General features: G+C 41.7%; 2 protein-coding genes across 4 annotated transcripts in view; one reads left to right on the forward strand and one right to left on the reverse strand.

The window, feature by feature from the left end:
* The window catches only part of LOC135936700 (protein YIPF1), a 32,247-nt gene that overhangs the window by 1,741 nt on the left and 4,213 nt on the right, over positions 1 to 26,293 (forward strand). The gene's annotated exons all lie outside the window — the stretch shown is intronic.
* Positions 1,197 to 25,915, reverse strand: ec (echinus). Of its 3 annotated transcripts, none has more exons than XM_065479609.1 (10): positions 25,761 to 25,915; positions 17,311 to 17,490; positions 10,100 to 10,192; positions 7,084 to 7,218; positions 6,356 to 6,520; positions 5,750 to 5,884; positions 4,680 to 5,239; positions 4,270 to 4,515; positions 4,054 to 4,186; positions 1,197 to 3,991 (listed from the first exon to the last, which is right to left on the reverse strand). In XM_065479609.1, the coding sequence occupies exons 2-10, from the start codon at positions 17,461 to 17,463 to the stop codon at positions 1,409 to 1,411; spliced, it is 4,203 nt and encodes a 1,400-aa protein (XP_065335681.1). In that variant the 5' UTR covers positions 17,464 to 17,490; positions 25,761 to 25,915; the 3' UTR covers positions 1,197 to 1,408. The 3 variants fall into 3 exon arrangements, with proteins under 3 accessions (XP_065335681.1, XP_065335683.1, XP_065335682.1); XM_065479611.1 differs by lacking the exon at positions 25,761 to 25,915 and adding an exon at positions 18,916 to 19,053; XM_065479610.1 differs by lacking the exons at positions 17,311 to 17,490; positions 25,761 to 25,915 and adding an exon at positions 10,368 to 10,495.

Below are 26,293 nucleotides of genomic sequence, written 5' to 3' on the forward strand. Positions count from 1 at the left end.
ACCACTCAATTTTTACCAATTTCTTGCGCAAGAATTTGCAAGAAATGAATTTACTCCATTTTTCTTTTGTGAAAATCTAAAATTTCGGTCAGAGCGGTCAAAATTTCCTACACTGTGAAGATTTTTTCTTTTAAATTGCTATTTTGCTGCCTCAATTTCTCCAAAAATTTATCTCTGACAACTTTTCAAGTCGAGGTTAGAAGCTAGAAAATAGAAAATTATTGAAAAATAAGATGAAAACATTGACTGCAAGAAACTGGTATGAACTGAGAAAAAATACGTTTTTTACCACTGCAACTGCAATTTTTAAGGCGGGATTTTTGCAACCCATGACCCTGCAAAATTAAATTTGCAACTTCAATATTTTTGTCTTCCAATCGTATATGTTTATAGTGCAATTGAGGCAGTAAAATTAATTGCTTACTAAGGAAATAAAAATTAATTGAGCCTTGAAAGGTTTTGAAAAAAAATCTACCCATAATATCCTTAAACATTCTTTCCCTGTTTAATTTAAACTATGATCTTGGAATTTTTTGTATTGATGCAATATTTAGCGATGGAAAATTGCTGTTCACAGCAATTTATTTTCTTATCATAAAAAAACAAAGTTTATCTCGACTCTTCTCTCTCCACGAAGCGTATGAAACCTCAGTATCGTAATTGATTTCTCTTGTTGGTTAATGAGTTTGTGAAAAACCACATTCCGGATTTCATCATTACCGGGAAATAACGACAACATAATATGAGTGATTTTAACAACCTTCTAGGACGTGATAATAATCTTTTTTTTCAAGAGACGAAATTAAAGATGCGTAGTTGTCATGCTGTTTGCTCTCGTGCTTATCGCCTGTGCCTATTACCGAGCCGTCAATCAATTCACGTGAATGACGCGATAAATGTGATTGATTGTTGGGTTTCCAATTTTCATTGTTAGGTGCCCAGTGCAATTAACATTCTTGCGGCAGCGAAGCGAAGATCTTGAGACACTGAAATAGTGGGTTTTTGAAGAGCATGTTAGGGGAAGTCGGCAATGACCGCCGTTGCGTGTTCTTTGATTGATCTGATCTGGAAAGTATAGGTATTTGAAGAAGCCTTACGCATCCTCTCGGCTAGGCAACGCTTGTGTTTGTTTATTTGTTTGGGTTTTTATTGTAGGGTCTTCCTTTTTCTCTCTGGATTTTTTAGGGCTTGGCAATTAAAACTCGCTGCTTTTTTTATTTAACTGCTTTAATATTATTTTCCTCTTTTATTATAAAAATTTGTAATAATTTACAACAAAAATTGTACTCTTACATGTTATAATAATTTTTACACTTAAAAAAAGGTTCTTGAATGTGCTTTTTCAATGCTAACAATAAGTAGAGTCCATCACAGCGAGATCAGTTAACAATTATTGGAGGAATTTAATTCACGTTTTCGGCCGAAACCGGGACATGTAAACATCGCAGTCGATGCAGTAGTCGGCGGGTGGGCTCACTTGTTTTTTCCTGCACAGACCGCATGGTCTCTTGGGTGCGGTGTTCGCACTCACTTGTCTCTTGGCACCGGCATTGGGAGGCGGGGGGTGCTGATAGGGTGGGAACTCTTTTTGGGGGGCAGGGATGTTATTATTGTTATTTATGCTTCCATTGTTGCACGGCGCGTAGTAAGGTGACAGGCGCTGCTGCTGGGGGTAGGTCGGCGGCTTTTGATACTCGGGCACCCTCTGGTAGGGGGGTGGCACCCTTTGGTACATTGTTTTGTACGTTTGCTTTTCCTTGTCAGGCGTCGGCGCTCTCTGCAGAGGTTGCACAAAGGTCGGCGTGGGTGGCTTTTCTTGCGGCATGTGGTGGTAGGGTGAAGAGGACATTGCGGGGGTGGGTTGTTGCTGCTGCTGCTGCTGTTGCTGCTGCAAGTGGTGATAGGATGCCGGATGGAGCGTAGGGGTGGGTGGCTTCTCCATCACCGAGGGGTGATGGGGAACTCGCGACTCGAGAACCGGTGTGGACATTGGTTTCGGGTAGGGGTTGTAAGGTGGCTGATACGAGATCTGGGATGTTGGCACGTGTTGGAACAGGCAAGGGGGAACCTGATACGGTTGGTACCACTTCTGCTGTTGTGGCGGTTGCTGTGGTGGTTGTTGGTGTTGCTGCTGATGCTGCTGCTGCTGTTGTTGTTGCTGCTGTTGGTGTTGTTGTTGCTGCTGTTGCTGTTGCTGCTGTTGCAGGTGATGAGGGTACGGCACCGGCATGTAGGGCGAGTTTTGCTGCACTGGCATCGGTTGATAGGGACTTGGCGCCTTCTGCTGTTCTTGCGGGGCCTGCTGAGGGTAGGTTCGGTGCTCCATCAGCGGAGTCGGAGGCTTGTCGTTCAGTCTTTGGTAGGTGGTGGTTTCGCCGTGCTGCTTCGCGGAACGCAGCACTCGCTCCAGGATTGGATTAGGGATGAAACTGTCAGTGTCATCATCGTCAGCGGTGGCGACCAGGGTCACCTCGTCGCAGAAGGTGACGCATTTCTTCTTCTTGCGCGTCTCCTCGCCAACCTTGAGCTCATCCATTTTGTTAGTTACTTGGCGGACATCCTGTTGCTGTCCCTGCCGCGCCTTGAGCTCCTTAAGCCAGTGATCGCCACTATCATTTGCTGCCTGCTCCTGTTGGTATTGGTTCAGCATCTGTGCACGCTTAAGGTTGAACTCTTGCAACGCTGCGTCTTCCTGCAGGTCGTTCGGCGGAGGAGGTGGCGGGAACTCCTCGCTGCCTTGTCTCGAGTGCACGGCTGACGTTGGTGGACTAGGATACGGCGGCAACGGCAGCGCCGAGTCGACGCAGTCCTCGTCCAGCGGCATCTGTTGTTGCTGCTGCTGCTGTTGATGCTGTTGCTGTTGCTGCTGGTAGAGCAGAGTTTGTTGCTGCAGTTGATAGTGCATGTGCTGTTGATGCTGCTGTTGAATCAATTGTTGATGGTGGTTGAGAGCCTGCATGTTGCTGTACACGACCGGCTCAGGCAGCGGAAGCGGCGGCTTGCCCTTGCTTAGCTGGGAAGAAGTGCGTAGGGGAGGCAGGGGAGGAACCTTGGCTGGGCAAATGGTGCTTCTGCCACCCTTGCGCATCAGTTTGCTCTTCTCGAGGCTTGGGTTGGTGCTGCCTTCAGACAGGTAGCCACTAAGCTGCAGCTGGGGTGTTGTGGGCCGCGGAGCTGGTGGCGGCGGCTGCGTGTCGTCTCTCAAGTCAGGCAGACTGCGGTTCTTGCATTTGATCAGCCCGCCCATCAGCAGCTTCCGCCGGATCTTGTGCTGCTTGTTTTTGCTCTTTTTCGGGTCCTCGTCTTTGATGCTGGCCGAGCTCTGCGTCCGATAGAGACTCTCCGACTCGGTCGCCTCGGCCCTCTTGCGCTCCTCGCTCCGCGCCCTCTTTTCCCGCTTGGCTTTTTCCGCCACCTTGACCTCGTCCCGGGAGATGCGACCTTTCTTTGGCAGGGTCGCGTAAAGCTCAATGGTCGTCTCCACACCTGCAAGGGTGGGAACGGCAGGGGGCTCCCTGTTAATTTGCCTGTGGTGCTCGGGCGTAACTTGATGATGGTGCTCAGGTGCGCCTTGGCGATGATGCTCGGGCGTACCCTGGCGAAGGTGTTCGGGTGGCGGGCGGAGCAGCTCCCTGCTTCCCTGCCGCGAGTGGTTCGAGCCCTTGCTGTCCCGCGAGTTCTGCCGCGAGTGACGCGCCTCAGGTTCAATCAGCGACTCCTGCGACGCTTGCAGGCGCTTACTTAAACTCTTGAGGCGCATGACGCACGTGCTGTGCTTCAGGATGGCCATATTCATGGACTGCGGATTGTTGTAGGGTGCGTCCATGGCAGCGCGTGCAATCTTCGTCGCCTCATGACACAGCTGCACTGCCCTGCCCAAGTCCACATTGTCTTCCTCGCATACCAGCGATTGGTTCAACAGTCGTTCTGCTTCCTCACATAGCCTTTCGCACTCGCCACCCCTTTGCGGAGTTTCTGGAATCTGCGCAAGCTGAAATTAAAAAAAAAATTATTAGGGAAATGATCTTAAATAATTTAATTTGACAGTTTTACCTGAAGGTTGTGCTTCAGGCTCATCTGCAGAGGGAGACTGTCATTGGAAGACAGAGAGTAGGAATCATAACCGTGGTCCACACCCCATTCTGCCGTTTTGCTCCGTGGAGACTGCGGTGGACCCTTGGTTATCCTGGATTATAAAAATGTTGGATATTTAGTTATGGAATTTTTTTCTATATAAATTTAAAATATTCTTTTGAATCAATCCTTTACCTCTTCCCTTGAAGGAAGTGATAGGGGTTCTCCATCGAAGTGGAGGAACTGGAAGAGGCGCTGTTTCTGTCGCCGCTCCAGTTGCCAGAGTCACGCCGGCGGCGCAACTCGCCACTGCCAGTGCTGGACTGCGGCGACGGAGGTGGCATCGGGTTGCTATTGGTCTTTTGCATCAGGGTATGCCTACTTCCGTAAGTGTCGCACAACAGTTTGTTCATCTCGGCTAAATTCTGGTAGTCGCGTCCACTAAAAAATAATTATTTATTAGATTTGACTTCAACTACCGTCATTTTAAAATCATTTCTACACGTTTTATGAATATTTTTACTGATTGGTTGCGTCAATTTTTAATGAAACAAATTCAATTAGTTCAATTAGATTATTAATTAAAATAATGAGGTTATGCTCACCCTCCATAGAAGGGGTTGTCTGGATTTGGAGTGGCCGCCCGGCGCTGTGCAGCCACGACGGCCGCCTTCTCAGGGCTAGGGGTGACAGCCCTGCGTGGGGGCGGCACAACCTTGCTAGGGGTGGGCACCATGATGACGGTGCGCGGCGCCAACTCGGTGTCGACGGGTCGGCCGTCAGGGTTGGCGTAGAGCAGCAGCAGCGGCTGGAAGCGGCCACGGCGGCACTTGTCGACGACGGCCTCCCATCGGGGGCCGACCTCGCGCACGGCCGCGTCGTCAAAGTAGATCCACGTGTGCAACTTGGTGTGGAAAAAGAAGGTGGAGTAGTGCTTGCCGTAGTAGGTGACCAGCCCGACGAGCTGGTGCTGCATGCCGGCGACGCCACGCTCCACCACGTTGTGGAAAACTTCTTGCAGCCGCAGACTCGTGCCTAGCGTGCTGAACACGGCCATGATGTGCTCCAGGGAGGGCCGCTCTGAATCCCAGACCAGGCCCACCGACACAACGTCGGGGCAGTTGGTCAAGGTCCGGCAGATCTGGATTGTTGCCCCACATTTGCTCTACAGGAAAAAAATTTAAAATAAAAAAACGTCAAAAATTAGAGTCAAACGGTTTTTAAATGAAAATATAAATTTAATCGAAATTAAAATTGGGAAATACTAATTTAAACGAGATATTGATCGAAAAAACAACATTAGCTCAACTTTTTTACAATCATTAATTTTTGCAAAATATTCTAATGACAGTTAATAAAATATTTCCTTTAAAACTAACCCAACCAGAAGTCCAAGTTATTGGGAGGGGGAAATATAGACCAAAATAATCTTTAGACCCCCCTAAAAAAACTAAATGCGTGGCCCTAGTAGCACATTTTAAGCAAGCTGTTGCTCAAGCGTTGTCAACTTTGCTAATTTCGCGTGAGTCATGTTTCAAAAGCCAAGCAGCACAGGAAACATATCAATGATGTGTATCGTGTTGAGTGCGCACCCCCCTGATTGTGCAGCGGAGCGTTGAAAGAGATAGACAGAGAGAGAGAGAGAGAGAGAGAGAGAGAAAATTTAAATACTCACGGGACAACCACGAATTTCGCCCATTCCACCTGCCTTCCTGAGGAGCTGGCCGAACATGTGGTTGGAGGGCGCGCTTTCGTCGGCCATCTGTCTGGCCTGCGTCGTCAGCGCTGACGCCGACACATAATGCACCATCTGCAAGTAGGCAGGCACCCGTTAGCAACCCTTTGCTCGACGCATTGATTTCACGCTTGGAAACGACAAACACGCGTGGGCTGCCTTTCAATCAGAGACTGACACAAACTGGCGCGTCACATCAGGCCCGGCTCATTTGTTATTTTGAGCTTTTGTGACGCGGACAAAGGAGGAATATTATTGACCTCCGAAACTCGGAACCTACCTTTGTGTTTGGAAATAGAGTTTTCTTGAATTTGTTAGTTCAAACCAAGCAGTAATTTAAAGTAACAGCAAAATGCGGCTTGATTCCTATTCATTTCTTCGAAAACTTCTCACGAAAGCCATCGATTAATCGCTGCTGTTATTGTTTTGCCGCAACTGTGGCGGCGGCATTAATAATTTTGTGGTAATTCAGCCCTGGCAAAGACGTCGGACACTGGTACCCACGCGTGTGCGTTTCCCACGCCAAGCAACAATCAATGGCCGTACCTGTGTGAACGGCAGCGGCTCGGAGGTGGCTCCGCAGGCGCCGCACACACTTTGCTCCACCAGGGTCATCGCAAACTTCTGGTGCGGCACGCAGTGCTCCACGCTGCACATGTCGTCCGGCTCGCCACTCGCCAAGTGGAAGTGGATGCGCAGCAAGATATTCTCCTACAAAAAGAAATCACCATCGAAATAAGGGAGGGAAGGCATTATACATATTTGGTATTGTCAAAAACTGTTGAATGAAGTGAGGTTATTCACAAAAATATACTATTATATACAAAAACGGACAATTGTCTATTGTTTGTCTTTTGTGGTGGGCTCTGAAAATGTCTCTTGTTTGTAGTTCAATGGGCTATTATTTGAAAAATAAAAAACTGGCGATATTCCATATTTTTTAGCTTAAATTGAATGGCCTTAACATGCGCGGAAAAATATTTCTGGACGGCTAGCTAAAAAATGTATATAATTTTTTTGAATGCACGTTAAGGAGAAGCTCTCTGTCATTCATGTTTCAGTTCAGAACCAATAGAAGACCACCTTGAAGAGGCCTATTTAAAGATTGTCAAACTAATGTGACAAGATTTATCGGGTTCAACGCACGTTTGGCAAAGCGCAGCATAGCGATAAAATAAAATTCCTTCAGCAGCCTAAGCCCAGTGAAAATAAATTCCTCGTATTTAAGCGCGCCCTAGGAGGGCTGGCATAGAAAGGTTAAACTGTATACTTACGAAACATTCTGCGGCGTCGTCCATGAGTCCGAGCTGGAAGCGCTGCTGGTCGGAGAAGGACTCAGCCAGGGCCCTCCTGAGGGCGTCGGGCGGCAGGGCGGCCTCCTGGCTGAACTGCAGCTGCGCGAACAGCTCCTGCGAACACGCATCAAGCACTCCTTTAGTCCCTCTTCTCTTTTTGGTGTTAATTGCACCTGTCGTCAGGTGTGCGTCCCATATGTCACCCGCGCGCGCTAATGGAAATCGTGTATGGACCACACAGCTCTTTTCTCTCCTGAGAGCTCTTTCTCTAAAGCCGTGCCGTAAAATCCTTGGCTCACAAAATCAATTAGCCGGCTTTATTCTTTGACAGCGGCGCGCGTGAGAATTTTCCTGCTCGCTTTTGACAGGAAATTATCTAGAAATTTATCATCTCAGCTCGTCTAAATTGGGTTTAATGTATCGAGGACGGAAAACTGATCCAGACCTTAATGGAATATAAATAGAGAATATCAGACGTTTTTTTCTTGTGTTATGGAAACACGTCATGGTTTTTTTGCATTTAAAAATACAATTGAATTTTATAGAGAAAATAACTCATCTGTTAAATTTCCTCTTTAAATGGGAGTAAGAGGATTTGAGTTTTTGTCTTGGGAAAATGTTAGAACGATCAAAAATATTTTGGAGCTTAAAATTCCACCTGAATTTAAATTTTAAAATATGTCCAGACACATTCAGAAAATATTCAGTTTTTAGTCAATTAAGGTGGTTTACTGACATTTTAAATTGCTCATTTTCTAGTCCCATGACATCTGGAAGCTCGTAAAAAATCTACCATCTATAAAATTCACAGCTCTAAACATTTCGTAATCAGCTTAATAAGGAAAATTAACCTAAAAAGGGAGAGAAATAAGCGGCGCTAAATAAAATAACCCATCAAAAAACTCGTCTCTCATCTTGATGAGGTTTTAAGGCATGAATCGTTTTGAAAGCCTGATTAATGGCGTTTGCAAGCGCGTGACCAATCGACGAGAAAAAAAATTCAAAACCCTTTTGCGCCTCCTTTAAAGGTTTCTGCGAGACGCGTTTCGGAGGAAGGAAACGCCGTGGCGATGACTCAAAAGCTCCTTTCACCCACACAGCAGCTAACTTTGCTCCAGTCTTTCACGAGTGCAAGATCAGCCGTGACGCACCAAAATAATGGACCCGATCGTGCGTTCAAATCTCTTTACGGCTCCCTGGGCGGCTTTTTCACTCGCCCACTCAAGTCGTTTGTTTGTGTCTCAACTAACCAGGAAAATGATTGAAAAGCGTTGAAATTGAAACAAAAACTAAGCCGTTAAATACAATTTAGAAAGATGAGTAGAAAGGGTTTTTCAGTCAGAGTTTTGCGCGCATCTCACAATCAGTCGCATTATTTGCTGGAAATAATGGGCCATCACGTTGCCCTAGATGGAGCAGTATCGAGTGGGGGCTTTTATTTACCTCGGCTCCATCCTTGGATTTATTGCCTTTTTATGCTCAGAGGAAAGATAATTAATGGCAGGAATATTCTGCCTTAATCAGTTCGTTACATAATTTAAGTTAAAAAAGCAAAATTGGAAAATATTACCTAACTCAATTGAATAAATTTTAGAACTCACTCAGCGAAAAAGCGCGGTGAAATATAATTAAGTGGTTCGCTCGTAATTGAAAGAGCGGCAAATATGATAATGAAAAAGCAAGCGGCGTTGCCACGCGCCAAACAAGATCAAGAAACCTCTGCCAGCGCTCAGGTTTCTGGCTCGAGTTTTTATTGCTGATGCCTATTCCACCCACATGCCGTCTTTGTGCGCGGCGCTCGCTCCAGTAAACCGAGATAGTTGCAGAGTGCACAAAAGCTGCGAGTCGTGTACGAGAGTGTTGAAACCGAGATTGCCTTTGAAAGAGTCTTTCGTGCTGTAACTTATGCTACAGGCGATTTCTCGCTCGGCGGGCGTCTTGCGGCGAAAATGCCAAATCATTCTCTCGCAAATTTACCTCCTGAGCGTTCAATCACCACCAAATGAGATGCAGGAAGATAATAAAGCGTTGAATTTAAAAAGTGTAACAACGCTAGTAAGAAAAAATTATAAAAATTAAATTTTAATTTACTACGAAAGAAAATTGGTAACAACTTTGCTGACGTTACCACCCCGATTGGTAAACCGATCCTACACGTTGAATGAAATAGAATTCACAGAGTAGATTGAAACTAAAATCCCGAAATTGCACCATATGTTTGGACAATTTAAACTGTTGAATTGATATAGGAATTAAAATTATCTACTTAAATCCAAGGATTCTCTTTTAAAATAAATTTTGAGACTTGGTGTAACTCGAGACGCAGAGCTTGCAGATTGAAAGGCGAGTCGTCGGAGGCAATTGTAGTCGAGGTGGAAAAGCGTCGAGTCATGAGTTTAATTCGAAAGGAAAGTAAATAAGTTTTGCAGCTACGCTGGCGATCGTGGCGGTGCGTTGGTGAGCAGCAGCGTTGAGCGAGGTCAGCCGGCTGCCGAGTACCGAGCACCAGCCCTCCGACCACGCAGCCGATCTGTGTCTAGACTGCGACTTTTGGCGGGAGCCGACACACACCACTGCCTAATCAAAGCTTTAAAAGGCGCCAATGCACCAGAAGTGAGGCAAAAAGCCGACGGTGCGGCTCAACTCTTTGAATGTCGAACAGAAAAACAAGAAAATTCGTGTCTTGTCGAACAAATAGTTATAAAACATACCAGGTGCACTTTAAAATGAAATAACTTTTCAAATTGATATTATTTTTAAGTGCGGTATGTCTGCGCTTGCCTTTATCGCACATAAAGGGTTAAGAAACGCCGCAGTTTTCCTTATGGGCCGCGTTCTCAGTATACTTTCTAACATGAAGTGAGTCACGGCGAAGGGACGCAAACGCGATAAATGAACAATTTTGCCGCTCGATTGTCTCTCTCCTTGCACAATCAAGTAGTGTTCTCGGAAAAGAGCGAAACGGGTTCTTTGATGAATACTTTTTTTAACTCACCTTCAGTGCGCAGAAGATGCATGATTCGGACATGCACGCGTGTCCCGACAATTCTCTGAAGCTTCTACGAAAGATGTCCAAGTGCCACAAAACCTGAAACAAAAACAATCAAAACGTCAATCAACAGATAATTTTTTTGCCTACGTAGAATTTAAAATAAAAATTCAGTTCATATTTAAAATCCCGGTTTGAAATTAATTTAGATTGATTTAAAAGATTAAAATTAATTTTTTAAATTGGGACCCTTGCAATAAGTGGGGTAAAATACCTTTGCCACCTGGTAGGTGGCGCGTCTCAGCCGAAATTTGCGCATTTTCCGCGGTAACTAGGGAAAAGGCATGGCGGCGAACCCCGAGTGCGAATCTAACTGAGAAAAGCGGTCGTCTGCGGGCGACCTGGGCGAAGGTGGCGCATGCGCCGCCCCAGACGCGCTCGGCGACAGTCTGGAAACTGGTTGCGGAGTAGCCGTGCTGATTGGCTAGCTCCAGGGCCAATGGACCCTGGCTGGCTCTCTCGTAAGACGCGACCTGACGCCCTTCTCGCCGCAAAATCACAACAATAATACGTCGTGTGCGCGCGATGCCCGCCAATTTCGCTTTTTATTTTTTTCATTTTACAGACGGGTGTGTGACGACATGAGCGTCTCTCTTACGCAACAACCGCGCGTGTTTATTTTGCTACTTATCTTAACAGCAGGCAGGGAGTTTTTGCTTTAGAATAATAAATTTTGTATTTTTCCAGTATATCTAATTTAGTTTTAAATTTATTCTATTGGGTATTTTAGTCTTTTGCTCTTTCCTGGAAAAAGACAGAAGCGAGATAGAATCACAATCAGATAAAAATATTATTGTTTTAATTGTGGAAACAATTCTTGAGTCTCTCTTTTGCTGATTCTCACCATTTGCCAAAACGCCAACAAGCGTAGTGATAAAAATAACATGCTTCTTTAATTTTATAGATAAAATTAATTACCCAAAGATGTAGAACCAAATCAAAACAAAAAGCTTGAAATTTAAAGAATTAAAAAAAAATGATTTGCATTCGATAACTGCATATTTTTGCGTCTTTGTGAAAGTAACTGTCTTTCTTCCCTGAACTCTCAGACCCCAGAGCTAATTATTTCACAAAGCGAGACAAATGCAAATTCGGCTTTTTACCGGTTGACAACGCACGCACCGCTCACTTGCGCGATTAATTATCACATAATAGCTTGTTGAGGCGGAAATTCTCGACGAGAGGCGGGTGTCAAAAGGCTAAACGCCGATCAATCGAAAGAACAAAACAGTCGGCGGCGGCGCAGGTGCATAATGACTGCGCTAATTGCGGCCGAAACTGACTTGTGCGTGCGGCGTGACGAGAGCAGCGCGCAAAACGGAAACGGCGGCTCGCCCCCTCGGCCCGAGCACCGGAAAACACCATGTCGTCTTCCCATCTTTTCCCACAAGACCACTCGAATTCGGTTCCCAGGCAGCGTCTTCGACCCGTCGCAGGTGGGGGCGGACCTGACACAGCCGACAACCGACCTTTGACCCCGCTTTCTTCTCTCGTCTATTTTCCTTGCTTTCGTCCTCCTTTCTAATTTCGCTCCTAGACATTAATGGACGCGTTTTCGCCCGTCATCTTCAAGGAGATTAGTCACCGAAACTCCCACAATTGGGAACAGTGTCGCGTCTTTGTTTGGGTCATGAGAGCCGCGGATTGGCTTTAAAACATAAATTGTTGATATTTAAACAAAATACACACAAAAGAATTAGTTTGAATAATTTTTAACTGAAATTGTAACGAAACAAATTGATGTGTTTTTATATTGATACAAATAAAGAAAGGGAAAATTCCAATTTTATCTAGAAATTCAATATGTGGAATTAATACTCTAGATGAAATGATTGTTTTTTCAAGATTTTACGCAATTAAAAATTTAATATAAAGGGAAATGTTTGAAAAACCAAAATGTTAATTCAATTTTGTAATTATTCTTGCTATAAAGTAATTTTATATCTTAAATTTCTTGATAAAAATCATTTTCCACCGATATCTATTTTTCAATTTAACGTGTTAAATGAAACAAAAATAGGAGTCTACTATATAAATCGAAGATGATACATCACGACTAAAGCAATACTGCGATCTTGCAAGCCTGTCCTATAATGTTTTTTGGATTGGAATTTGAGGAAATTGATTCCTACAGTCAGCAACTTTGCTGCATTTTTGTCGGTATGTTTGTGCATTCCTAGAAACGTCATTAAAGGTTTCTGTCACTCACATACTGACTGATTGTGAGCTAGAAATCATTTGTAAGAATAGCATTCAGTCAATTATTGTCGCGTTTGTCTGAAAAAATGCCAACTCAGAAGTATTGTTAACTCTTATTAAAGCTGAAACTGCTGCTCATTACTGAAAAATAGAAAAATCGGCAACCGTGTGCCTATGCAGCGAGGGACGTGAATGACCACCTAGAAAGTCGTCGCAGGGTGCAACCTTCGAAAATCGATTTCCCGGAGTTAATGATAGTGCACCCTGCCAAGAAGTGCATTGTTTGTGTCGTGTTCCAAGAACACGCACAGCAGCTATAAAACGACCTGAATATTCATTGACAAAGACGGCTCTTTTGGGACGCGGGGTTCTTTTCGTGAGCAATGATGCACTCAGCGGATTTCCACAGCCCACCTTTTCGTCCGTGCACCTGTGTGGATGGACCGGGGGTGCGGGTGCGCGTCGGTAGCAGAGGGTGTAATCCGTGCGTTGGCACAAAACTGCGTTGCATCTGCTCGATTTTCTCACCGTCTCCAGGCTTTTAACGATCGCCTTTGGCTCAGAGAGTTTAAAAAGAAACCGAGCGGCTGCGTCTATTTGATTTCTGAAGGGAACCTTATTTCTAATAGGATCAGTTTATATCTTTTCCCACGGCAGAGTTTTGGTCTAAGAAAGTGTTTTATCGCGAGTTGCAATTAGTTTTCGAATCACTTTTGTTTGAGAAAATTGCGTCCTGTCTCTTAGCGTAAATCAAACTTGCTTTCCGGTCACACACACGACGAGCAAAAGAGTCAGCCAGCGGGCAGAATTTGTTAAAGGAGCCGTAAATTATGTACGCCGCGCGTCTTTTATTGGCTGGCGAATGCGAAACAATGGCTCTTTTTTCCCTCGCTCTGGCGCAGACACATTGTAATAATACTCGAATGGCGCGAAGAGCGAGCAGAGTGAGCCGAGGAGAGACAAAAGCACGCTTTCCAGGTAAATCCAGCCGATCCAGGTAAAATTTACCTTGCAAAGAAAATGAAAATTTTATGAGGGTGTTTCGTTTGTAATCCACAAAAAAATTGTTTCATTGCGTACTTTCAATTTTTTTATTAACTTTGTTTACTAGTAAAAAATCAATTTTAAAGACATAAATTATTGTCATCGGGTTACACAATAAACATTATTTCTAAACTGTTTTGAAATTCGTGTGTAATGTTAACTGTCAAAAAATATTTCCAGGAAATAGAAAAACAGTAAAACTGTGAAGGAAACAAGGCATACTCTTTGTTCCAGGTAAACACAAGCGAAGCACACAGCACAAATTAAGTAGAAACTGGTTTCCCCCCTCTTATGGCCTTTAGTTACAACAATGGCGACTCTTTTTCCCTCGCATCCATCTCCATGAGTCTCGGGCTCACTATAATCGAGCGGGCTGGCGCGAAGAGTAAAATAAAGAGACTCGATCGCCGCGTCTCCTCTTACACGCTCGTTTGCCCTTGAACCTGCGCTCAGGTGGAGACGCGGCAACCCTGCGCCTACCTGCAGCAAGCGAACGAGCGAGCGACCAGTTTACAGCCCACTGACTCTTTATCCTCGATGCTGTAGCGTCTCTTCTATGCTCCTACGCTAAAAAGAAAAACTCCCCCTGGCTCGTTCCACCCTGAGAGAGCCACACACAGGTGCTCCGGCAACAAAAGGTCGAAGTGTTTTTGTTCCCTGGTAGCGTCCCTTCCCTTCCAGGAAAATCCGAATTGCACCGTGCAAAACAGGGGGAGATTCTGAGCTAAATGGATTTAAATCTCGGTTCATCTCGGTCGATGATGTTTTTCTGTAGAATTTTGAGGGATATTTCGTAAAAATAAATCCTCTCAAAGGATTAGTGTAGAACCATTAACAATTACCTCAAATTTCAAAACATTTATCGCATTAAATGTGTTTTTACACCTGCACTCAGGTTGCCAGTCTTAGGATTTAGAATTTACGATAAAGATTTACAAATTTTGTAATATTATTGTAGGCTGTAAAATGTAGAACTCATATTTTCCTCGTCGGCCCAATCTTTAAAGCTTTATTGCCTCAATCTTTGATGATTACATATTCTCCCAAGCGAGGGGTTCGTTACTATACATATTTTTTTGGTTGTTCCGCGCGAGTTGTGCGATCAATTATTCATTGAAACGGACGGAAAATCCTTGAGACAAATAAACTTTTTGCGTGCCGTGCCAGGTGTGCGATTCTGAGACTCAATATAAAATCGCTCGTATTATTAACTTCTCCGGTGGCTTGTCGCACACGCGATCCATCTTTTGATATTGCGTGCGCCACAGATTGAGGAACCATTCCTCGAGGCCTCTCAGGTCAGCAGCTCAGGTTTAATTAAGGTCGAAACCAGTGAACATGGAGGACAGCATTAATTTCTTCCAATAACAAACGTGCGTTCGAAAAGGAAATTTTTCCTGAATTAATTTTATGCTAAGAGGTAAATAACAAGCTTAATTATTCTTTTTAATTTCCGTCTACTCTGCCTCTTCACGGTGCAGTGAGTTGTTTTCAATAACAGACTTGTTGAAATTGATTTATTTTGACTGATTGATTGATCCAGTCTGACACGCACATGTAAATTTACAAAAACGAGGAAATTAATCGTGCGTATCATTTTCAAGGTATTTTATCCAGAACCAGAAACTTCACATTTCGTCTGTTTTCGGGTATTTCACCTTGAAAAAATCAAGAGTGCAAATTAAACTACTCGATCGAGCGACGAGAGAATTAGGCGTTGTGTCGGTCCGAGAGAGCAAGCGCCTGCCGGACGCCGAGTTATGCAGCGTGCACGGCGTGCGTATGTGTGTGAGCGAGAGAAAAAAATTATTAATTCAGAGGCCGTGCGCGACGCTGATACAAAATTTTAATTCCAACACGGTAGCATTCCTGATGCGAGAGGAGATACCAAGGATCATCTCCAGCGACGAGAAATTTCCATTTTGGTATTATAACGCCTTATTAATAATCAAATCAAACTAGTGTTGAGATTCGAAATTAAGTTATCCGCGCCTTGATCTCATTTCCTTAATTAGTGTTAACGACAGCAATAATTTCATTCAAATTTTTTTTGAAGTATTTTCCATCATGTAGTTTTTAATGGACGGAAACTAAATTTTCAAGTGTTTTACAATTAAAAAACTTGTAATTATTGTTAATTCCTATCTTATCAAATGCAACATAAAGATCAATTTTCAAAGATCTTTAAAGTTTTATTTGTAACGGCAATAAATCTAACTGTTACAAATTGTTTTGTTCCCTGAATTAAATTAGGACGAAAATCCAAGTGTCTGGGCGTTGTTTCGTCGCCCTAACAGTCAACTCTCTCGGCGGCAAAGAGCATAATCTCACGTCATATTTCACCCGCCACGCCCTTATCAGCACGCGTGCAATAAAAGCGAGATAAACAAACGTCTTGGAGTCGCGCCAGCGAGCGCGGAATCACAATAAATATAAATCCGAAATTCATATTATGCGCGGCGGCAGGCGGGCGGGCGGGCGGGGCGAATTCCAATTAGAAAGTAGCGAATTGGATAGAGGTGAGGTGTCAAGAGCGCAAGCCAGGCACTTTTGTTTGCCAAAGGGAAACACTACTTTGATTTGCTTTAACGAATGCAAACACTTATCGCTTCTCGCCTTGTTTAAATACTTAAACGTACAAGAGACGACTGTAAATAGCAATTTCCTGCCAAGGTTTCGCCACGGGAGAAACAGTTAAGCTAAATTCAGCAATGAAATTAATGACAAGTAATTTCAATGTTTTAAAAATTAATTAGTTTGTAGAAAAAGCCAAACCTTAAGAAAGCAGGTATTTTAATTTAAAATAAATTTACGTTTTCCTAATCAGGCTTAATATTTTAATATTTTTAACTCTTCAGGAAAAAGTTTGTATAGTAATGTCCAGAAAATTATTTAAATAATATTATTTTACGTTAGCACAGGAACACGGGCTCCAAAAATCTGAATTTCTAAAAATAGGATTTAAATTTATAAATTACTTTTCCCATTGGCTCTCTTTCCGATTTATTTTAAAAGTTTTTTTGGGGAACTCCATTTTTAAAATTTCTTTTGATTTGTTGAATAGTTAAAAATAAATTAAATAATTTATGTTAACAATTTAAAAAATATGGAATCCAATAAAAATATCGCTGTAAAATAATTTTAACCGGATTGACTCTCGACTCCAATTTACCGCATTGCCAGGAACAATTATTCGAATTTTCTGAGGTTAATGAGCAGGGCTCGGCTGCATGGCTGACCGCAAATGATGCGTTTATAATAATCTAGCTGGTCCAGAAAGGAAAAAGAGATTCCGATGCGGCTCTGAAAATGCTTTTGGAGGGAACCAACGCGCAGCATCTATCTACTCTCGCGCGTCCCCCTTCTTTGCCTTTTAAAAAAGCTTTTGTGCTCCAACCTTGGCTCTCTTCAGTACCTGAGGTGCCACGTGTACCTCTCCTTCCTGCCTGGCTTCGCTGGCGTCCGTCGAGCATACTCGTGACGTCACACCAAGTTAAAAAAGAGACGCGCTCAGGCTCAGGGTTCTCTCTAGGTGGCTTCTCGGGAAGCTCGATTCGTTTCGTGAGAAAATCGCACAGAAATAAATTATTCTCCTTTTTTTATTTGACTTGTAACGTGCTAAATGACCTAAACGGCGTAAATTTAATCTGGAAATTTGCATTTTATTGTATTAATTATGTTTTTTCTCGCATTTAGAACAAAAATAAATGTTTCTGAGAAATTAAAATTTCCGTAGCTCTTTTGAGCTAGTTTTTTTTAGGATTAAAATAAAATAATTAGTAGCAATTTATCGGTCATTTCCTCGCACTTTCAATTTTTCGCGGAATCACTGAATCACCGTCTGCGACTCTCGTTTTCGGCATCATAAACGCTTTGAAACGGAACGAATAATATCGAAATTTTGTGGTCCTTACCTGCACCGCACTGTTGAGGAAGCAATTGTTTTGTCCGGGTCCGTTGAGCAGTCCCTTGGAAAAGGCAAGAGAGTCCCTTGAGGAAGTGTGCTGATGCTGACCAACCACTGGCGCTTGCATCTCTGCTGCGCCGCCCACACAAGGGGTGGACATTTTAAATGTTTGATCGTCCCATTGCACCTGAAAACATAAATTTGACAGAAATTGGCTTAGTTTGTTTTGTTAGGGTTGATGGAGTAGGTAGGCCACCTAGATGTTTGAACTGAAGGGGCGGATGATGGATGAGGGTAAATTTACACAAAGGTTTCTTTATTGGAAGATAAAACCTTCTTCCAGGAAATGATTCGATCCGAGAAACCAAGACAATTTTCAGAAGAACAAACCTGTAAGAGTTGCATTTTTTCATCCTCACAACAAAATTATGAAAAATAGTTCGGATAAACTTTTTTTTTGTCCCAACAACATGAACATTTCTGTTATTTCATGTTCAGTAGTTTTTCTATGGAATAAATAATCAAAGCAGAGGCAATTTAATTGTTTTTGCTCTTAAAAATAATTAATTCCTTATCCAATCTTTCTAATGCTCTATTTTTCTAATTTAATTCGAACTAATCGGATATGTCATTCACTGAAGAGGCCGACAATACGGTGAAAATCACGGTAAATTCATCGACAACTTATATTCTCGGCGATCACGCAATAAAATTGTCGGTCATCGTGTTTTTGCGTCGTACCGAGAAAATACTATTTGCATTGAACGATGTGCGCGGACGTGAGCAAACAAGTCGCGGATCAATTCAGCTTTTTTCCTGCATTCGCGCCAACTTTGTATTGCTGAATGAGCGAGTGCGGCCGGAAGTAGTACGAATGGATGAGGAAGCCGGCAACAAAAGAGGCGAAAGAATGGCGAGCCACGTGCCCAGCTCGCCAACAATGCGCAGAATTATTTATTGCCTTAATCTGCGGCTCTCGCTTCGAATTATGTCAAATGACGATGAAGAATCGAGAGCAAATAAACGCGTTATTTATTGCCTCCAAAGAAACGGAGTGTGAAAGGAAATAAAATTTCTATATACAAAGTATCAGATTTCCTTCTTGGATGCGATTAAACGGATAGATAGACACTTTTTGTTTCTTTTCCGAATTCCGAAACGCCCTGCTCGGAGAAACCCGACGCGGTGCATTTGTGCTCCCTATTGGCAAGTGGCTTTCCTCCCCTCGATCCACCTGACGCGCGCGCTCAGCAACGCTGACTCACAACAAGCACAGGTGAGTTTTATATTTAAAAAAATAAAAAAATAAACCGAAAAGCAATAACATCATGAAGTGCATTCCTAAATAAAAAGACCCGCATCGTTTGCTTCTCTCGGAGAGAACATTATATATATAAAAAAATGGAAATTCAAAGCAGCGTTATAGTGAATATGCATGATGCTGTTTTCATATTTTCTCGAAAGGTATATAAATAAGCCTAATTAGTGGCCCGGCGCGTGTGTGAATTTTCCTCGAGCTGTCACCGTTTCCACAGAAGAGAATTATAATCTCTCCGGCGCGAATATTAACCTAGATTAGCCGAGAGGAGTGTGTATAAAGTCAGTGCTTTACCTGCGGAAGTGTTAATCCAAAAAGCTGGAGAGAGATTCGAGATGGCACACCTGGCTCGCGGGCCTCGCCTCTTGCGTCTGTTTTGTGATCAGACCCGAGCGGCAGACGCCGCCGCTTCCCCCGCCAGCGCCCTCGACTCCCTGCGGACAGGTGTCGCACTAATATTTTCCTTCGACACTACCCTGGCGTCAAACACTGCTTCCTCCTCTCTTTCCTTTTTCCCAAATTTTTCTACTGCGCAATACAGAACTTGAGTTACGAAAAATTCTACAGAATCATTGTCACTGGTTTTTTTTTAGCAAAAAAGCAACATTTTTACACAATTATACCTGACGAAAGTTTCAATTTTTTTTTGCTATTTATTTTTTCTTCCTTCCTAATAGTTATGACAAGTGCCCAATCAAAGTTGAAAAGTAATATTTTTTATCGGATGATGAAACGGTATTGCAAAAGTTGAAATAATGTTGTGAAATAATTAATTTTTTATTTGTATATATGTGCAAGGCTCTCCTCTAAATTAATGAGAAAATATGTCATTATTACAGTAAGATTTTTATATTTTCTTGATAAATCAAATCCTTTTTCAATTTTGTAAAAGTCATAAGTTTTCAGTGAGCTTCCTGAGACACCTTTCCTGATTTAACAACTTTTGCCATTTCATAAGGGAGGAGGACAAATTTATATGGATAAATGATGAAGTTGCAATGAAAATATTCGAAATTGTGTGCAGAAATGCGCGGTGCCCAAAAGGAAATAAATTCGCAATCTCGCAATAAATTTTACAAACTCCAAAGATGTCTCGGCTAAATTCTAAGGACTACAGCAATTATTAAAGAATGATATGAGTGGATTTTACTTGACACGAGTATTATTTTACGGTTTTTATTTTACAATTTTACTGTCTTTTAATTATAATTAAACGATAATTGTACAGTTTTAACAGTTATTTCTTTCTTTTTTAGATCAATCGGGATCAACTATCACTTTTATTCAGTGGTTAATGCTTAAACAATATATTATCATTTAATATTTAACGATGAGCTTGATCGATTTATGTCAAGGAAGATTAATTTTATTTAAACTTATATAGACTTAGAAATTTATAATTTTGTTCTAGGCAATATTTGAACTTAATATTTTTTGAAACTATAAGAGGTTCTTTATTTTTCATCCTACAATTTTAAAATTAAGCAGTATCAAATCAAAACACAGAAAACCCAAACGCTCGCGGTCAACCATCGGTTGACACGGAACCAACCGTTGGTTGTTCAATGCTCGCCTCGCTATGACCCTATGAGCCCCGAGGTGAGGCACTTAACCGAGGGGAGGACACCATCCTTACCAGAAAGTATAGTAACGAAATTGATATGGATATTTTCAAAACTTATGATTTTAAACAAAGATTCTCTGGACTGTCTGCGCCTACTTGATTTTTTTTATATATATAATTTTATTACAGATTTTCCCCATTAGATTAGATCTTGACGAGAGGAAACAAAATCTGCCAAGATAATATGGGGAAGCGCCATAAACGTTCCAGAAAATTAGCAAAATTTAAATTTTCACCGTAACAAGAAAACTGCACAATGTAGGAAAATTTAGAAATACTAATTTGATCAACTGTATATCTATTAATAATAAATTTCAATAGTATTTCAACTGTATTGATCAACTTATAATAATCAATGTATATTTTTAATTTTATATGGAAAAATGATTCAAATCGCCTAGCTATTGTTAGTTCCTGATCTAAAATATCCAAGAAACAATAATATTTTAGCATGAAACATTTTCAGTAATTAAAAAATTCCTCCTAATGACTTTTTAGAAGTTACAAATTGGCTGCACAAAGCCTCGGACGAGTCACGACCAAGTGTCGAAAAGCGCGAGCCGGCGGCCATGTGGACAGAAATTTGGAAAATTGGCCGAAACCGGCGTGGGAACTGCTGCTTTTTGTCGCGCAGCCAAACATCTTGAGCTGACGAGGAGCACGTTTTATTTTGTCTGCGTCGCGCGCGTAACGAGTATGAGAAACACGTTTTCTGCGCGCACGAGACTCGCGGCTCACGATCTAGATCAGACGTACGGCGTGTAGACAACGCCCACCATCTGCTCCTATTCTGGCACGTAATTAAACGTCCATTGTCTCGGCCCCCGACCGACGGACCGACCGACCAATTTGGCCTGCCATTAAGCTCATTTGGAAATTTCATTAACCACCCAGAGAACTGGTGCTGATTGTTTTTGGGCGTGATTAATTTTTTTTTTCATTGTTTAACTGAATTGTAAAAGGAAAAGATTAATAAAAAATGTATTCGATTACGAAAAAAATACCAAAGGATATAAGGAATTAGTATTGGTTAATTTCTTTAGAAATCGTTACTTTTTAAATATTACATTATTGGACCAGATTCGTGCGACGCGCAGATATGGCGGCCGGTGGAGTTTTGGCCAATATTGTGACATAATTTGCATTACTCTTAACTAATTGTGTCTTTTGGATCGTAAAATCAAACTCTTGACACTCGTACGAGAATCCAAAGAGAACTTTTTGTTTCCCACATTCAGACTGCGCAGTGCGAACCAATTTTATCGCACATCTGGCCCCCGCTGCTAAAACGGCCAGATAACTTTTTCAGGATTTTTTGCTGAGGAATCCAAAGAAAGATTTTGCCATCAAAATTCGCCGTATATAACAATAATAAGTTAAAAAGATTCACGCATCTACTCACATTTCAACAAACATTTTTTAGTACCAGCAAATCGTCAAGTCGTAAACTTGACCTCTAAAATGGCATTTTTTTTTCTCTCTATCTCTGACGGGCATCGAATGTGCATAAAAAGATAAAACGCTTTGCGTCGTCGTCGGCTCTTTTCTCGGTCAGCGAAAATATGTGTCAGACTAGCCATATTAATGCTGCGCGTATAAATTTATGGACTTTGCGTATGGAGCCGCGCTTGGCTGCTGCGAGTTAAATCTCTGGTGAATAGAGAGAGAGTCCCGTTGCTCGCTCACTCCACTTTGATCCGAACCCTGCGGCCCCTTCTCTCGTTTCTCTCTAAGTAAGTCCCCACGGCGCTTGAAATCAAATTCTCGTCTCCTTTCCGGCTTTCAGTCTGTGATTCCGTGAAGTTGTAAATTTCAAAAGGATATCAAGTGTAATTGTTTTAGGGCGATTGACCCCACTTAATTTTCTGGAAATACGGGATTTCTCTGTTGGAGGAAATTAAAATAACTTGTATTATTCAAACTCGCAGAAAGAGACAAAATTAGTTAAAAGATTTTTCAGCAAAAAGCACGAAATTATTTACTGGGTATGAGCCATAGAGAAAAAATCTTGCAGAAGACTTCTCCTTGGCCTCGGTGGGGAAGTTAAATATCGCACTTCCAACTCCATTTATTATTTATGTTTTATTGAAAGGGTCCGTTGAGAAACGTGAATTAATTCGGACGCTTTGTTTGTCCGTCGCGCCGGCCTTGCTTTGTGCGTGACGAATCAGACGACTTTTCGTGTCAGCCTTGAGTGTTAAAAGGACTAAAAGCCCTTTTGAGCATTAGAACCCGTGCGACACGTTTGTTATTGCCCCGCTAAAAGGCCATTAGTAAAAGTACCGGCTTATGGTGACAAAAATTAATGTGACGAAAAATAAAATTCGCAAACACGCTCGTCGACAAAACAAGCCTTGAAAATATTTTCTCCTGCGAAATCCGTTCCCCATGATTTTGAAATAAGAAGTGTCATTTTTATTTGATAAGTCTCGTGTCGAAAGCCTTGTATTTTAAGTTAGTTGCCCCTGACAAGAAACCAATTTTCGAGCGAGCAGCGCGAGTGTCAGATAGGTGCTGTTTGTTGCCCAACAATTTTGTTGCTACGTAACACAGCACGCCGGAGTGTGCCTGGCGCGCAAGGAGAAAGTCGCAACAGGAATGCGATTATCGCGTGTTTGAAAAACAGCCTATAATTAAATCACTGCGGAAAGGACTTTGGCGAGAAGTGAACGGGCTGCTGCATTGACAACAATCGATGCAACAAAGAAAACGCGCATAGTGGAAAGGAAACACGAGCGTAGAATGTTTGTAAATAGTGGTGGCCTGACTCTTTTTGTTATTGCTCTTACAAAACCTTCGCAGCCACTCTCCGCACAGCTCAAGTGCCAAGGCTTATCTGAGGGTTATTAGATCCTAAAGGAATTTTGTGATAGATTTCGTTCCAATAATAAAGGGAATTTGTTGCAACTCAATACTTTAAAGGATCAAGCGATATGTTTTATATTAGAAACATGTTTTACACGTAATTGAACCCAACATGACATTTAATTAAAATATTTTTGATACAATCTGACCAACAAATAATGCTCAAATTTACTCATCGATGGTTTAGAAGCTTTGTATTTTATTGCAGATTTTTTTCTTGATTTATGTGTAGCAAAAAAGTTGCATTACATATTCTAATACATACCTTTTTGTCAATTTAATCGTTGTGTTCAAAGCCGCCTTTAAAGTGGAATGATACAGGGCAACAATTGAAAATTATTTGAATTGTGGGATGCCATAAACAATTGATGGATAAACAATTTGTTCAACAATTTGCAATAAATAAAAAGGACCTTCCTACAATAAAAATTCAAATTTTGCCAATTTTCTCCAAAATGTACTGTACAGTGCTCGAACATATTTTCTTGGCATATTTCGATTCCTCTCGTCGAGATCTGTCCAACGGTGTGTGCCACTTATTGGTGAAACTCTTGGTTTTGAAATTAAATCGAATTTCAAGTAAGGAGACAGCCCTTACCATTTGATAAGCACGGTAACTTTCCAGCCAATTTTCTCAAAAAAATACAGCGCTCCTTAGGTCAATTTAGGCTTTAACTGAATCCTAAGGGATGAGTTTATGCATTAGCAACAAGCATTTCCAGGCTTTTCCAGTATCATTCCTCTTTAATACATGCCGTCACCGTATACTTTCCAATTTGGATGCACTTTCCATCGCGATTCGGGAATCAATCCTGCTGCTTAAAATCTAATCTTTTCTAAGCTTATACTAATAATCAGTTAAGCCAATCGTAGTAGAGATAATTTTAAGTGCCAGGATTGTGTTAGAAATTGCCTTAAAATCTCAAGTATCCGTAGATAAAATCTATTGGTTGTTTCCAACACTTACTAAGTGTTGCATTGTCGCAATCATTTCATTATTGGATTGATGAAATTGTTTAGAACTTCGAATAAAGTCAAAATCCAAGTTTGGGGTGAAGCACTGTTAGCAAATCACAAACACATGCGATGGAGGGGAGAAACTAACCCTCTGTTGTCTGCTGGGGAAACATCGCTAATGATCCATTTTAATCCTAACTTATGGAGCAACTGTTACGAAAACCATATTCTGGAAACAATAAAAAAGACCCAGCCGTTCAATGTTATGTAAGTAACGTGATTTTGTCACTATGAACTTTTTTACCGACTAGAGGGTGTGATCTACTTTAGTTTCTTTAGTTTTAATCAAACTCTGACTGACTCAAAAGCGTTATTATAACCACCTACAATTTGGTTCTGAAGTTTTAAGCCAGTATGTTCATCAAAATAAGGGCTGTGTATTAATTCGAACCGATTTCAAAGCTTTTTCAGAGGAGGGGGTGCCACAAAGATGCGCTGTTCTCTTTTTATCGTGGTGCGGTTGGGAGAAAATTATGAAATCATCGACGTGCTTTCGGCGGCACTCTAAATATCTTCAGGTAGTAAAAAGCCTACTTATGGGTGAATTATCAGGGAACGATTCCCTTCTTGGGTCTCTGCTCGTCTGGAAATGTCTCAAGACCTCAAGAGAGGCATCTATTTAACAAAAGATAGTATACAAAAGCTTAAAATTGGCTGACTGCGACTGCGACGCATATAAAAGGGAAAATCAGCGCTGAAAAAAAAACCTAACAATAAGCTGGATAATCTCGCTCTTCCCCTTGTTATAGTTTCACAAAGGGCGAACGTAGTTTTAGTCTCCATCAAAGGAGACACGTGAATTTTCATATATACGTGCTAGTCATGGATCACTGCTATTTTTAGTTGAAATTTTTCTTTATCAAAAAATCTCACTTCAAGAACTGTAATTATTATTAAAAGATAAAATTGATTTCACACGTCGTAGACCATATGTTATATTTCGCAATGCATTTTGAATTGTGCAAAAAATGAAAGGGAAGGAAAGTGAAAATCAAAGATAATAAAGTAACAATTAAAATAATAACAGGTTTTGGATGATCGAAAAGAACAAAGTGGCCTTAGTACAATGAGGCAATAAATAAAAATGGGAAAACTCGCGCCCGACACTATACGGCACATATGCAAAGTGGAGGCGAAAGCGTGTGAATCCCGCCGCGCCAAATGATTTTTGGCAGACGAATCTTTTTGCTAAAATGCGGAAAAGCAAATTCGAGGAAAATCCACCAGCTTTGAATCCCAAAAATGATTAGTTTTTGTCAGCAAAAAGTTGCAATCAAGATTCTCCATTGCGGCGAAAAATTAAAACGGAGGCAATAAAGTTCCGCACCGTGGGAAATCACGAAATCTCGTTGTGCAAGTGAGCATTTACATTTAATCTGATTGTTCATTGCGATTAATTAATTATGCCCTTTCTTGTTTCCTGCTAAATCAGTGTCGCACTTCATTCATAAAATCGTAAAATGCAAATTAATATTTTATCAGGCTATCCTGCCGTTCCTTCAAGATATAATTTCTTAGAAAACTAAAATTTAGAAGAAAAATCATTTGGTTATTTTTGAAATAGGTTAACACTGCATGCCTTGCTCGTTTTTCGGAGCGAACAAAAATCCAAAATGAGACACTCAGAAGTTACCTTGGAAATGGTTAATCCAAAAATCGCTATCTGTGTTTTGACGAGAGTTTTTCGCGTTTTTCACTGGAAAATGGCACAAGAATGAAATCGCACACTGTTTTCTAGCACTGACACATCACGAGCTGGGCGGAGAATGCGCCATGCGGCTTAGAGGAGAAGGAAAAAGGTCCTGAATGTGCCGTTGCTCCGCTCCGTCGGCAGGTCAGTCTGCAGAGGGAGCCACCGCCGGTGCGTTGACCTCCTTAATAGCTATTATTCGGCCGAAAAATGCCAAGATAAAAGCAAAACATCGCCGCGAGCCAACCAGATTCCCGATTTTGATTGCCAATTCAATTCAATCTGTCAACAACTGTGAAAATGGGGTTTTTTGTAGCTTATTGGTCTGGTTCATTCGTCACTCTTGACATACAGATTTTTTTGTGGTTCCATGATTTTTGTTTAACAACATTTTATTGATTTATTTTTATCTATGAAATTAATTTGAATTTTTATCCATGCCATTTTGAAATATTTAGATGCAAATAACCTAATTA

Source organism: Cloeon dipterum, chromosome 2, assembly GCF_949628265.1.
Source record: "Cloeon dipterum chromosome 2, ieCloDipt1.1, whole genome shotgun sequence".
Lineage (NCBI taxonomy): Eukaryota > Metazoa > Arthropoda > Insecta > Ephemeroptera > Baetidae > Cloeon > Cloeon dipterum.

Excerpts from the sequence above, each read along its gene's own strand:
- ec (XM_065479609.1), bottom strand. The coding sequence starts at position 17,463 with ATGTCCACCCCTTGTGTGGGCGGCGCAGCAGAGATGCAAGCGCCAGTG. Across the intron at positions 7,219-10,099 it reads GCATCTTCTGCGCACTGAAG|GAGCTGTTCGCGCAGCTGCA; the intron begins GTGAGTTAAAAA and ends GCGTGTTCGCAG. Across the intron at positions 5,240-5,749 it reads GCGAAATTCGTGGTTGTCCC|AGCAAATGTGGGGCAACAAT; the intron begins GTGAGTATTTAA and ends TTTTTCCTGTAG.